This window comes from Physeter macrocephalus, chromosome 4 (genome assembly GCF_002837175.3).
Source record: "Physeter macrocephalus isolate SW-GA chromosome 4, ASM283717v5, whole genome shotgun sequence".
NCBI lineage: Eukaryota > Metazoa > Chordata > Mammalia > Artiodactyla > Physeteridae > Physeter > Physeter macrocephalus.
In genome coordinates, this window is record NC_041217.1 from 40,387,497 (window position 1) to 40,401,624 (window position 14,128).

Below are 14,128 nucleotides of genomic sequence, written 5' to 3' on the forward strand. Positions count from 1 at the left end.
GTCCGGGAAGATCCCACATGCCGCGGAGCGGCTGGGCCCGTGAGCCATGGCCACTGAGCCTGTGCGTCCGGAGCCTGTGCTCCACAACAGGAGAGGCCACAACAGTGAGAGGCCCGCGTACCACAAAAAAATAAATAAATAAACAAACAAACAAATAAATAAATAAAAATTCTAACCAGATCAAATGTATAATAGGGATGCCAAGATTTAAAAGGTCAAGGCAGCTGAGTTACCAGGTGGCAAACTGATAAATGTGTGGCTATCTTGTTAGCATGCCAGCTAAAGGAAGGGTCTGGCTCCATCCAGTCATCACATGTTGCTAAAAAAAAAACTACCACCTTCTTCAAAGTTAACAGTGGTGACTAGGGTAAAAAAAAAAAAAGGTTTTCGGAAAAGAATGAAAAATCAGTATGACATATGCCCCCATTACTTCACATACAAAGAGACAGCATTATTATTTCTGAGTTCTCTACAACGGTCTTAATTACTGCTAGTGCTTAATATGGATAGATGCCATTTCTAAAAGTCACCACTGGGACTTCCCTGGTGGTCCAGTGCTTAAGAATCTGCCTTGCAATGCAGGGGATGCTGGTTCGACCCCTGGTGGGGGAACTAAGATCCCAAATGCCGCAGGGCAACTAAGCCCATGTGCCGCAACTACTGAGCCCACGTGCCACAACTACAGAGCCCATGCGCTCTGGAGCCTGCGCGCCACAACTACTGAACCTGCACACTCTGGAGCTCATGCACCACAACTAGAGAGCTCACGTGCCGCAACTAATAAGCCTGTGCACCACAACTAGAGAGAAGCCTGCGCACCGCAACAAAGAGCCCACACGCCACAATGAAAGATCCCGCGTGCTGCAACTAAGACCCAATGCAGCCAATAAATAAATAAATAAACATTAATAAAAAATAGGGCTTCCCTGGTGGCGCAGTGGTTGCGCGTCCGCCTGCCGATGCAGGGGAACCGGGTTCGCGCCCTGGTCTGGGAGGATCCCACATGCCGCGGAGCGGCTGGGCCCGTGAGCCACGGCCGCTGAGCCTGCGCGTCCGGAGCCTGTTCTCCGCGACGGGAGAGGCCACAACAGAGGGAGGCCCGCATACCACAAAAAATAAATAAATAAATAAAAAATAAAAGTCACCACCAAAAAAAGAAAGAGAGAGAGAAACAGAGAGAAAAAAAGAAAGGTCTACATAGCCTTAATCCAAAACTTACCTTCTCTAGAATTTCTGCATTTACGCTGTGAGGTAGGCAGTGCGGGAATATTGCCTTCTTCAGTTCTTTTCCTGGAATTGGAACTTTCCTCTACACTTTGCTGAAAAGAAGGGAAAGGTGTCTCTCAGTGCAGTAGAAATGACTGTGACCAGGGGATGTAGCAGTTCCATTCTGGCTCACCAGTTAGTGTGCGACACAATGGGTTACGCACAAGAAAGGAAAACTATGGAGTTCACAACAGTCATCAAATAAAGGCAACCTCTCCTCAACCCACTGTGGGGAAAAAAATCTGCACAAACGGCCAAAATCTACTGCTAAAAACAGGCTATCAATATAAAGCCTCTAGCCTACACAAAATTAGGCGTAAGTCAGAAAAAAAAAAACGTATACCAAGATGATCATAAAGTTTTCCCAGGTTTGGGGAAGCTTTAAGAAATGGCCTGACCTGAACTTAACTGCAACAAGCCTGTTAAAATTTAATAAAGCAATTTCCTCAGACACCTACATACCTACACCATCACACACACAGGCACATACAAACCCTAAGAAAATGCAACTGGAAGAACTGAAGATCAGAAGTGCTACATCCCAAGGAAAGATTCAGAGACTGGAACTCTGTTATGGGCAGAACAGAGAAGGTTCACTCTGTCCCTAGTCTGTGAACTCCCAAGAACCTTTCTTGTTAAATTCTTACCGCATTCAGGGAAAGGTCTTGGGAGTCCAAGATCATAGGTACAGAGAAGGGGCCACTCTGTACAACAAAAGAAGTCACCGTGTGGTGATTTTACCTTCAGTTGGTCTTGACTTGGAATATCCATACTGTGATCCTGTGCGAGAGCGAGAGTCTGAGCAGCATCTGGATAGCAAGTAAAACAATAGGAAAACCTTCCCCGGTAATAACCATTCTTTCCACACCAAAAGGACCTCAGCAAACAACCCTGGAGCCAGGTTTGGTCCCTAAAGATGATTCTGACCGGCCAAGGCTTTCATCCAAAAGGAAAGGAAAAATGAAAACTAATAAAAATGGCATAGATCAAGAGAGGCTATATTCAAAATATATTACCAAAATATAATCTGAAGAAAAATCAAAAATGACTAAAAAATGTTCTTCCATAGCACGCTTTCAAATTCAATACAGAAAGTGATTCCAAGCACAGAATAATGGAGAGTATTTTATCATCTATTCCTATAGGTGTATTTCCAAATTTGCCTAACTTGTTAACAATAAGAAAAAAAATTTGGCTTTTTAATTTAATTTTTATTTTCAAGTGTTAAAGCTATACAGTATTATGAAATCTAAAAATCTGGGATTTTTCCCACTTGCTTTATGACACAATAGCATCCTCATGCATTCTAAGTGTCAATGATGATTTCACAGTTTAAATTCCCATCACCTGAATATAGATTAGTTTTTTTAATCAACCAGTCTTATTTTTCCCAGTTTCTATAAACATTTCCTAAGAAGGAAGAAGAAGTAGATAAAGTTTTTCTCAAGGCCAATAAAAAGAAGCAAAGGAAAGCATAACTGAGAGAATTTCTTAGAGAAAAATGTATTTCAAGGCCTTGAAAATTTTTCAAGCAGAAAAGATGAAAACTTAGCTACAGGAAAAAAAAGATGCAGAAAATTTAATAACCTAGATCACTCATTATATGAGGCTATTTGTAACTATATGCACCCAAGTAAGTCTATCATGGATTGGGTTCATCAGCTATTATCAGGTCCAGAAATAAGACACTTATGGAAAACGTCATCCTCATCCAATAAAGACTGCCAGAGAAAGAATATAGATCCTACAACTGGGCTGACAATTGAGCTGTTTGGCACAAAGCAAACACTTTCAAAACTGTAATTATAAAGAACATTATTTCTAGAAGCATTTTTATAGATAAAATGGAGATACTGAGAGTTTCTTTCAAGAGCCAGCATATTCTGACCACAGCAATCTTTCAAGATCAATTAATATACAATGCAATGAAGCATTTCTTTAATAAAGTAATTTGATTACTGTCATTTCTAGTTCTATATACTACCTTAGGTTAAAACTGTTTGAAGCAAAAAGAAATTATCAGAGAAAACTATAATGTACAAGGAAATTTTAAAATAGATACAAAATTTGTCATATATATTTCATTTTATTAAAATACATGTGGAAATTTGGAGAAATGATTTATAAAGAACCACCTTCATTTCTTCAATCGTCAAAATAAAAGGTTTATCTAATTTGCAAGGTATAAGATAGTTGATATGGAAGGTGCTTTTCTCATTTGTCCTTTCAAATAAAACACATGCAACCCAATTTATGAAGATCAGCAGATGGCCAACCATAAGCACTAATGCAAGTTCAAGTCCAGAACAGACAACCACTCAAAATTACTTTGGGACAATTTCCTGGTTTTGATCACTGCACTATGGTTATGTAAGATGTTACCATTTGGGGAATCTGGGTAAAGAGTATATGCAACTCTTTTTAATACCTTTATAACATTTTTGTAAGTGAAATTATTTCAAAGTGATAAATTAAAGAACAAAGAAAGTGTTTCAAAGATTTAATGTTCAGATTTTTTAAATGTGTTAAAAAAATTAATTGAGGCAAATTCTGTTACAAGCAAGGGTTAAAGAGACATCAATGTGTGGCACAAAGGAAAGAGCAAGGACTGGACAGTCACAAATATCTGCTCTATCTCTTATCAGTGGCATCTCATCTTGGACAAGTTACTCATTCTATTAAAAAAAAAAAAAAAAAAAAAAAAAAGACCTCAGTTTCTTCACCTCCAGACCTTCCTCACAGGGTTGTTATGAGGATAAATTGAAATGTTTGCTACAGAAATGTTCACTTTAATATATGGCATGTTAAATTCTGCTGAGGAAGTACAAGAAAGAAAATGAGAGAAAAAGTGAAAATTATACCCACTCTAGATATTCAGAGAACACATCAATCAGAAAGCAAATTTTAGTGAAAGAATAGATAAGCAAATATAAAATTATTTGTGTATTTCAAGCCTGTAGTGACTATCCCAGGAAAACCATACTATTTCACAAGTGACTGAATTTCAAAAAAATGCTGTATCATTTGCAAGGCCTTCACTCTCAAACAGAAATTTACAGCTGGGTGAAGTGGGCAAATAGCTCAGTGAAACCAAGAGGCTTCAAAATTCACTGTAAGTTCAAACTCACATTTCAATATGAGAGCAAAGTCTCTTTGCTCTCACTTTAAAGAGTAAATCTTTATTAGGAACGGATTTTTTTCAAACTATTTGTTTCAGTAAACTATTGAAAAATAGCCTATCTAAAGGGATTACAAACTTGGGCTTTCTTCAAAGGACAACGTTACCTAAAATCTAATTTGAAACTCACAAAATGGCTTCATGTAGGAATGGAGAAAGAAGAAAGTTTCACTACTTGGAAATGAGTGAGAGGGTTACATTTTAGTTGTATCCAGTTTATTCACTTATCTCTAACACACCATACTTCAGACCCCAAAGCAGACAGTTTCCTGCACATAACTAATAAACTAAACTCAAAGGGCAGTATTTAAAAGATATAAAATCAAGCAAAAGGTTAGACAAATTGGCATTCAAATAACAGAAAGCTAAAACCTTTAGGTGAAAAGTTCTTGGGGGGATCTTTATAAGATGGATCAGGGTGACATCACATAAGCCCACAGAATCTTAACATCACTGAAAGAGGGACAGGTAGACCTTACAGGGCTCTGATGTGATGCAACAGATGTATAAAGCACCACCTATGAAACTTTCTCAACAAAACATTTAACCTTGAATCTCTCCAAGCACTATTTGTTTACCAAAAATAGAAGAGATAGAGAATCATGTTAAACAACATCACAAGGATACAATCTGCAAACTAGAATGTGGGAAATTCTACAAGACAAATGATCTATTTCTTCAACAAATAAATGACATAACAAAAGGAGGGTTACGTTTTATAGATTAAAAATACTTAACAGACATATCAGCCAAATGCAAAGTGTGGACTTTGTTTGGATCCTGATTTGAATAAGCCAAATGTAAAAAGACATTTCTGAAATAATGGGTTAACCATGCATGAACTGGCTATTGGATAGTATTATGGAGTTACTGTTTATTTTGTTTATTATTATTAATTTTGTTGGGTGTAATAATGGCATTGTAGTTATGTTTCAAGGAAAAAAGTCCTTATCTGTTAGAGATTTTTTAAAAGCCTCTGTAGATGAAGCAAATATGGCAAAACATTAACAATTACTACATCTAAGAGGTGGGCATTAATTATACTAATCTCTATTTTCACTATATTTGAAAATTTTCACAATGAAAAGTCAAATAACACAGTAGTAACATTCTGTGTGACAGGTATCCCTCTCAGTCAGGCCTAGACAGCATTCAATTTCCATCTTGATCCTCCTTGTTTTCCCATGATTTGCCCCCTTGAACTCAAAATTGTGATAAAGACTGAAGAAATATAATGAGACATACCTGTAGTAGCAGTAGCTAAAGTGACAAGATTCTTTCTTAGCATATCATAGAGAGGGCTGTCAAAGAGATAAAATTAAAAATTAATCCCATGGTTTTCCATTAACATGGCATCTCCCAACATTCTCTATAACATATGAAGAGGCAGAATGTTTTCCCCAGAATAGATTTTATTATTTAAGTACCAACATGTTAATACCCAAGCCCTTGTGTTACTCTGCCCCCATTTAAAAAAACTAATTTACGTTTTATTTCATAAGCTAACAGTAACCCAAGTGGGGAGATTTCCTTCAAGACTACTTCCTTCTAAGAATTAAGTTTTACATTTTATTGGGGAATGGAGGTGGGAGTCTTAGAAGAAACAGTCATCACAAAACTACAGAGAGAAAGAAAACAATGACTTCTCAACTACTAATTAGCTTTTGACTGTGTAAGTTAATAACCATAAACCCTGTGCAGCTGGAGAACGCCATGCAACAGGTCAGAATAGCTCTAATATGATTCTTATGAAGCCCATCGTTAACTTCAAACTGCCCAGCAATTCTACATTTCTCTCATCAGCTCACTCTTCCTCTCTCTATAACAACTGTTTCACAGAATTCTAATCTCGCCACATCAATCTCCCTCCTACCTAGGCCTTTACACATGATGTTCAATCTGCCAGAAGCTCTCCTTCAACCAACTCCCTCTAACTAATTATCCTTCAGCTCTCAACTCAAATATCACTTCCTCAAGGAACCTTTCTTCCACCCCTAAGACCCTAAATCCCATCCTCCAACACAGCCTCATGTACCTCTTTTATGTAACACTTATCATAATATAATTTTACCATGTATTGATGTGATAATTCAATTAAGATGGGGAAGAGTATCTACTGTCTCACTCTACTCTTTAAGCTCCATAAAATTAGACACTGTGCTGCTCACTACTATGTTCTCAGTGCCTCACAATCACCTGATATATGTAGGCCCAACAAATATTTTGTGGACTAAAAGATTAAATAACCATTAATAACCTATGGAGATTAAGTGGTTAGGTATAAGCACCCCGAAAAGATAAACAAACCCTCACTCTTTTTACCTTGGATCTTTCACAGAGAAGCTCTGACGACCTAGTAGCTCTCCCAAAAGATCTCCACCACAATATACCATATGCTGCTCCTGCTGATCATAAAGCTGCTTCACCATTATATACTGGCCTAGATAGTGCATGACCTACATGGGAATAACATACTATGAAGAGATCTGTCCAGTTGCTGCCCAAAACACAAATTAAATGAGGAGATAAGGTAAGTTAGTTTGCTAGAGAAAGAGGTAACATATAATGAACATGGCTGTCAGTGCCTGTGTAAGGGGTCCTACAAAAGGACAGTTGCCCCCAATTACTCGGTTCATCTACTTATTATCATTCTGGACACTATCAGACCCTTGCTTTTTAGAATAAAAATGTACCAGTCTGATAATGAGAAAAAGTGGTGAATTTACTTAGTATCCCCTTAATGTTCTCACCAGTCCAAGTAAAGGGGTCTGTTCTATTACTAGAAGTAATAAACTTTAAATTTGCCTGGATCATAAAAATATTTTCCAAGTCCAGGGGCACATAACTACTATAGGCTTTGATGTATGTTCACTTAAGTCTTTTTGGCAAATGAAGTACAGTGGTAATAAGCCATCAGCACTATAAGTGCATAAAACAGAATTTAAGTGTTTATCAAATAAAAATTTAGTCTACCTGACCTTTTTCACAGAGTTCACAAAATGGAAGGGAACACACACAAGTTCTTGATTCAGAATTTTTAAGTTATCCAATTTTCCTAATGTGATAGATTTTCCTCCAGGTGATAGATTTTTTTTAATTGCTTAATAGTTAAGTTCACTTAATGATAGTAATAATTTTATCACAGATCACAAACAGACCAAAGCAGCTATCTTTTCTTTTTTCTTTCTTCGGTATGCGGGCCTCTCACTGTTGTGGCCTCTCCCGTTGCCGAGCACAGGCTCCGGACATGCAGGCTCAGGGCCATGGCTCACGGCCCTAGCTGCTCCGCAGCATGTGGGATCTTCCCGGACCGGGGCACAAACCCGTGTCCCACACATCGGCAGGCAGACTCTCAACCACTGCACCACCAGGGAAGCCCAAAGCAGCTATCTTTATCTTTAGGCCCTGACTTCCTAAGAATTATTAGATATTTGCACAAAAATTTTCCCAATACTGTTTCCATTATTTTGAAGCAATGAAGCTCTTAGGCTCCCATCCAACCCAGGCAACATGTCCCAATATTAATGGAGCTCTCATATCTAATCAAATAGCTAGAGAAAAATAAGACGAGAAAGAAAATCTACTATAAGAAAAAGGAGGAAGGTTTGTTTGTTTGTTTGTTTTTGGCCATGCCATGCGGCATGCGGGATCTTAGTTCCTCAACCGAGATCGAACCTGTGCCCCCTGCATTGACAGCGTGGAGTCTTAACCACTGGACCACCGGGGATGTCTTGGAAATTTTATATTTATGTCTGTCCAACTTCCAGAAAAAAATAAATCCACTGCAAGTATACAAAATAAGATCTTCAAAAACACTACTCTGAATTTGTATATACTACTATTCTCATTATACCATACTGCCTCAATGCACATACTGATAACCAATATTTAAAAATAAAAAACTAGGAAATTCCTCTTTATGCACCAAGTAGTGTCAAGATTCATAATAAAGAGCTTACTGTGTAAACTGACTCCGTCCAACATTTCCCCCATAAAACATATGTAATTAACTGTCTTAACTCAGGCAAACTCTGCCACGCTATTGAAGGAGATAGCATAATGCATTATAACAACTTTACTGATATAAAAATCCACACTTTAATAACAGTTTGGAAAAAAAGTCTTACCAGAATTTTAGATACAAAGTCCAAAATAACAAACTTAATTTAAAATGATAAAAGAAATATGGGTATTCTAGAAAATCTGAAGTGCCTCCAGATTTGTTTCCTTGAGAGGTAGAATGACTCAGGAGCATAGCATTGCTAACAGCTTTTATGAAAAGTCAAAAAGAAGCTTGAGAATTTTGTTTCCTCTGTTTAAGAAGGGTTCGATCTTCACCCTACTAAATCCAAGCAGTTCAAAGAGATTAACATTTTAATACTGAGTCTTTCCCACTTAAAGAATTCAATTTGTTTCTGTGTTAAATAAAAAACTTTAGAAACTAAATAAGTTATTTAAATGCATGGTTAAAGTAACTCACAGCGCTCAAAAGAGTATCTGACAGATTTATAATGAAAAACTACTGTATTTAATTCCTGCCTCACAGCTTATCTTGTAAATCATAGACAGTGTCTTTTTTTAAATTTTTTTTTGGCCACACCATGCGGCTTGCTGAATCTTAGTTCCCCAACCAGGAATCGAACCCGTGCCCCCTGCAGTGGAAGCACGGAGTCCTAACTACTGGACAGCCAGGGAAGTCCCTCGATGGTCTTTAAAATAGAACAAAAGTTGCCTCTCCAGTACCACAGGAATAGAACTTCCTTTCTTAGGCCTGATTTCAGAACTATACATTCATAGGCTTCTATTATACTTCTCAGCTCTTCTTTAAGCTGAAAATTTTCTTTGATGGCTTACCTCTTTAACAGTGAACATTTCACCTTGTGCACCTGCTGCCTGCAAAATCTTCAGAAGTGGCAGTTTGGGTCGTACCTGATATAAACATAAAATAAATTTGCTATTTACATTTCAATTAGACTGGTTTCTGAACCCCAAGGGAAAAACAAATCTCCTTAAACTTTTTTTTTAACAAACCCTGGTTCATACTTAGCATCTAATAACTACAGAAGATCAGTCTATTACTTGTTAACTTCCTGAAAAATCACATTTTCAAAAGACAGCACATTCACACCCACTAGGATGGCTATAATAACAGGAAAAAAGAAAAGAAAAAAATAACCAGTGTTGGCGAGGATGTAAAGAAACTGGAACCCTTGTGCACTGCTAGGGGGAATGTAAAATGGTGCAGCTACTGTGAAAAACGGTTTGGCAGTTACTCAAAGAGTTAAGCATAGAATTACCATATGACCCAGCGGTTCCACTCCTAGGTATATATCCAAAAGAACCGAAACCAGGGACTTAAACAAATATTTGTACACCACTGTTCATAGCAGCATTATTCATAATAGCCAAAAGATGGAAACAACCTAAATACCATTGACAGACGAATGGATAAACAAGATGTGGTATATACGTACAAGGAATAGTGACTTTGTTTGCCATCTCTTGACTCTGATTATAGAGTCTGTTTTTAGTCACAGAATTTAATTTTTTTCATTTTATATGATCAAATTTGTCTCTCTCATCCTCTTACAGCCTCCTTGGTTTTGTCTTTTTATTTTTAATATTTATTTATTTGGTTGCGCTGGTTGTGGCAGGTGGGCTACTTAGTTGTGGCATGCGAACTCTTAGTTGCGGCATGCATGTGGGATCTAGTTCCCTGACCAAGGATCAAACCTGGGCCCCCTGCATTGGGAGCACAGAGCCTTAGCCACTGCACCAGCAGGGAAGTCCCTCCTTGGTTTTGTCTTATCTAAGGTCTCTCTTATTCTAAAGTTTCAAAATACTTCCTCAATTTTCTTCTAATATTTTTTATCATTTCACTTTTTACATTTAAATCTTTATCTCTCTGGAATTTGTTTTTGTACAAGGTTTGAGGTCTTCATTTGCTTCCTTTCAGGGATGGCCAATTAACTCAAAACCATTTATTACATAAGCCACATTTTCCCCCATCAAATCAAATTCCACCTTTATCATAAATTAAGGTACATAATATATATATATGGTGCAATGTTTATGAATCCACAAAACAAAATTATGTATTTTATGTTAGAGGAAAAGATCTGGAACAAGACACACCAAACTGATAATAGTGTTATCTCGGGGGAAGGAACTTAGGCAGAAGAAGGGAGGAGATGGTCAAAGGAGTCTCTACAGATAAATACTTTATAAATACATGATAAAGACTGAATTTTTTATATGAATACACTTACTATATTTACAACTTAAAACTGATTTTTAAAGAAAACAAACGATATACAATGAAGTGAGAAGGAAGACAAATATATAACTTGGCCCCAAATCCTCCACTAGGCATCCATACCCTAAAACAGGATAGGTGTTTAAAATGTGCCATTTTGAGCAATCTGTAACCTCCAAATATTTATTTAATCAATGATCAATTCAAATTTATGAGCATTGATACTGTTTACTAGTTTCCCTAATATGACATTTAAAAAAGGAATCTTAAAAAAAAAAAAAAAAGGAATATTTTCTGCTCTGAAAAAAATCCTACAGTCTGTAAAGTCAGTTACATGACCCAATTTAATTTTTTAAAACTTAAAGAAAGGGGCTTCCCTGGTGGCGCAGTGGTTAAGAATCCGCCTGCCAGCGCAGGGGACATGGGTTAGTTTCCCTAATATGACATTTAAAAAAGGAATCTTAAAAAAAAAAAAAAAAGGAATATTTTCTGCTCTGAAAAAAATCCTACAGTCTGTAAAGTCAGTTACATGACCCAATTTAATTTTTTAAAACTTAAAGAAAGGGGCTTCCCTGGTGGCGCAGTGGTTAAGAATCCGCCTGCCAGCACAGGGGACATGGGTTCGATCCCTGGTCCGGGAAGATCCCACATGCCGCGGAGCAACTAAGCCCGGGTGTCACAGCTACTGAGCCTGTGCTCTAGAGCCCGCGAGCCACAACTACTGAACCCACACGCCTAGAGCCCGTGCTCCACAAGAGAAGCCACCGCAATGAGAAGCCCGCGCACCGCAACGAAGAGCAGCCCCCGCTCATGGCAACTAGAGAAAGCCCGCGTACAGCAACGAAGACCCAATGCAGCCAAAAATAAATAAATAAAATAAATAAATTTAAAAAAAAAAAACTTAAAGAAAAATAGAAATGCCTAAAAATAAGTTACCTGATTGGTTTGTTCTGGAGAGATCCTGCAAGCACTGTCAGATGTTGAACAATGGGCAGAGGTGGAAAATGTTGTCATTTTGGCAGTGGTGAAGTGAAGTCTGCTGATAAATCTAAAAGGAAAAAAATTGTAAAATCTCTTCTAAAGTAGAAAATTCTCTTTAGGATTTACAAAAAAGGCAACCAGCAGAAGTAAAAGAAACATATATATCACAGCACCTTACACAAGTGCAATATACCCATGCTGAGGTTCTTGTTACCCTTCTGATCACTTTCTAGTTCAGATCCTGCAAAAAACTGAAGAGCTTCACTAAGAGTAAGAACCATCTATACTTCCCTCAAGTGAAGCCTGCAAGAGAAACAGGTTCAGGCATGATCCAACCTCTACACTGATGATGAGTAAACTGTTTTAGCTGAATGAAATTTGCAATCATTACCTCCCCAGTTCTCTGGTATCTCCTCCTCTCTTGGACAGTGCTCAAGAGCACCCCCTACGAGACAGATGCAGAGCTGGGGGAATTACCAAGATTAAGTAATAGATTTAAAGACTCCAAGAGCACCAAGGAAAACCTCTGCAACATGTTGCAACATGTCTTGGCAAGAGACCACAGGAAAGTCAGAGTCAAAATGTTCAGTATCAGTTAAAGCAGCTTTTAAAATGTGCCAAGCCCAAAGAGTAAATACCTAAATACCTGTAAAGAGTAAATACCTAAATACCTATAAAATGGGTTAAACCAAGGTGGACATACATTATCAAAGGAAAGATATAGCATGAATTGAAATAAAGAGTAAGGTTTAATTAAAGTTTTTCACCTTTTACCTTTTGTCCTTAAAAAAAAAGCTATACAGAAGGAAAATAAATTTTTAAATAAACTTGAGTTTACTTTCAGAACTTTTTCTAGTAAAAAGGTGACAAAAGTCAGTGAAATTTATAAATAAAAAAATTAACAGAGTCTGGTTTACAGCTAACAAGATTCCTCACTCTTCTGAGAAGACTTATTAATGACAACAAAGTATAAATTCAACCTTCCTTCTGAGACAGAAAGGGGACAGGGCACAACTGTTAGGTAAAACACTGACTGAAACTGCCCACCCTGGCCAAGCAAAGCAGTAACAATTTGCATGAGTTATTTTAGGACAGGAGATCCTTGGTAAGGAACTACCAAGCCACCACCAACCAGAATAATATGGGAAAGGTCAAAAGGAGAGAGGAGACGCCAGTCCACATGTCCTACTAACCTCCTAGAATCCTCCTCGTTGGAATCCATCTTGGCTGAGCAGTTGCGCCCACCAGAAAGGACCCTGAGTCAAAATGACTGGCCAACCTGGAAACTAATCCCATCACCATAAAACCCAAGACTGAAAGCCACTTGTGGCAGAGCAGTCCTCCTGGGTTCCCTTACCCTCCTACTCTGCCTGGGTGTCCCTTCCCAATGAAGTCTCTTGCTTTGTCAGCATGTGTGTCTCCTCAGACAATTCATTTCTGAGCGTTACACAAGAGCCCACTCTCGGGCCCTGGAAGGGGTCCCCCTTCCTGCAACACAACCTTTGAAAGAATGACACAGCCTAAGAAACTGACATAAACTGGTTAGAACCAACTAGATCCAAGATGGAGGACAAGTGGACTTCCACTAGACCTTGAGCCTCAGTATACACTCATTGTAACACATCAGCAAGCTAAATGACACACCCACAGGCACCATGACAGTTCCAAGGCCGACCATAAAGGTCAAAAAGTAGGTGGTGGCCCAATTCCTGGAAATCCCCACCCCTTCCCCAAAATAGCTGGAATACTCCTCCCACTCATTAGCCTATGATATTACCCACCCCTATAAAAACTGACAACCCCATACCTTGGTGCCTCTCTCACCTTCCGAGATGGCCCACACTCTGTCTACGGAGTGTGTTTCTCCCTGAATAAATCATCTTTCATTTTACTACAGCTTGCTCTTGAATTCTTTCCTGCGCGAAGCCAAGAACCCATACTCGGACTTGCCTGAGACCTGGGACATGACCATTCTCTCATGCCCCACTCTTTCCTGCAACACTTCTATCAGCTTCCCTTGCTACAAAATGGGAAGTCAAACAGGATACAAGCATAACTTGTAGGGTTTTTTTGTAAATTTATTTATTTGTTTGTTTGTTTGTTTATTTTTTGGCTGCGTTGGGTCTTCGTTGCTACTCATGGGCTTTCTCTAGTTGCGGCGAGCGGGGGCTGCTCTTCGTTGCGGTGCATGGGTTTCTCATTGCGGTGGCTTCTCTTGCTGTGGAGCACAGGCTCTAGGTGCTTGGGCTTCGGTAGTTGTGGCACACAGGCTCAGTAGTTGTGGTGCACGGGCTTAGCTGCTCCGTGGCATGTGGGATCTTCCTGGACCAGGGCTTGAACCTGTGTCCCCTGCACTGGCAGGCAGATTCTTAACCACTGTGCCACGAGGGAAGTCCCGTAACTTATCATTTTAAAGCAGTTAGCTTTTAACTGGCATTTCAAACCTT

The 14,128-nt window shown here is 38.6% G+C and overlaps 1 protein-coding gene across 9 annotated transcripts in view; it reads right to left on the bottom strand.

The window, feature by feature from the left end:
* Positions 1-14,128, bottom strand: part of MDM4 (MDM4 regulator of p53) — a 44,337-nt gene that overhangs the window by 16,772 nt on the left and 13,437 nt on the right. For 2 of the 9 annotated variants that reach the window (XM_007130820.4, XM_028488540.2), the window contains exons 2-7: positions 11,637-11,748; positions 9,299-9,373; positions 6,767-6,900; positions 5,690-5,745; positions 2,008-2,075; positions 1,220-1,319 (exon numbers count right to left, since the gene is read on the bottom strand). In XM_007130820.4, the coding sequence (XP_007130882.2) occupies positions 1,220-1,319; positions 2,008-2,075; positions 5,690-5,745; positions 6,767-6,900; positions 9,299-9,373; positions 11,637-11,714 (511 nt within the window). In that variant the 5' untranslated portion in view covers positions 11,715-11,748. The other 7 variants (XM_007130821.4, XR_449446.3, XM_055084142.1 and 4 more) reach the window with 7 other exon arrangements.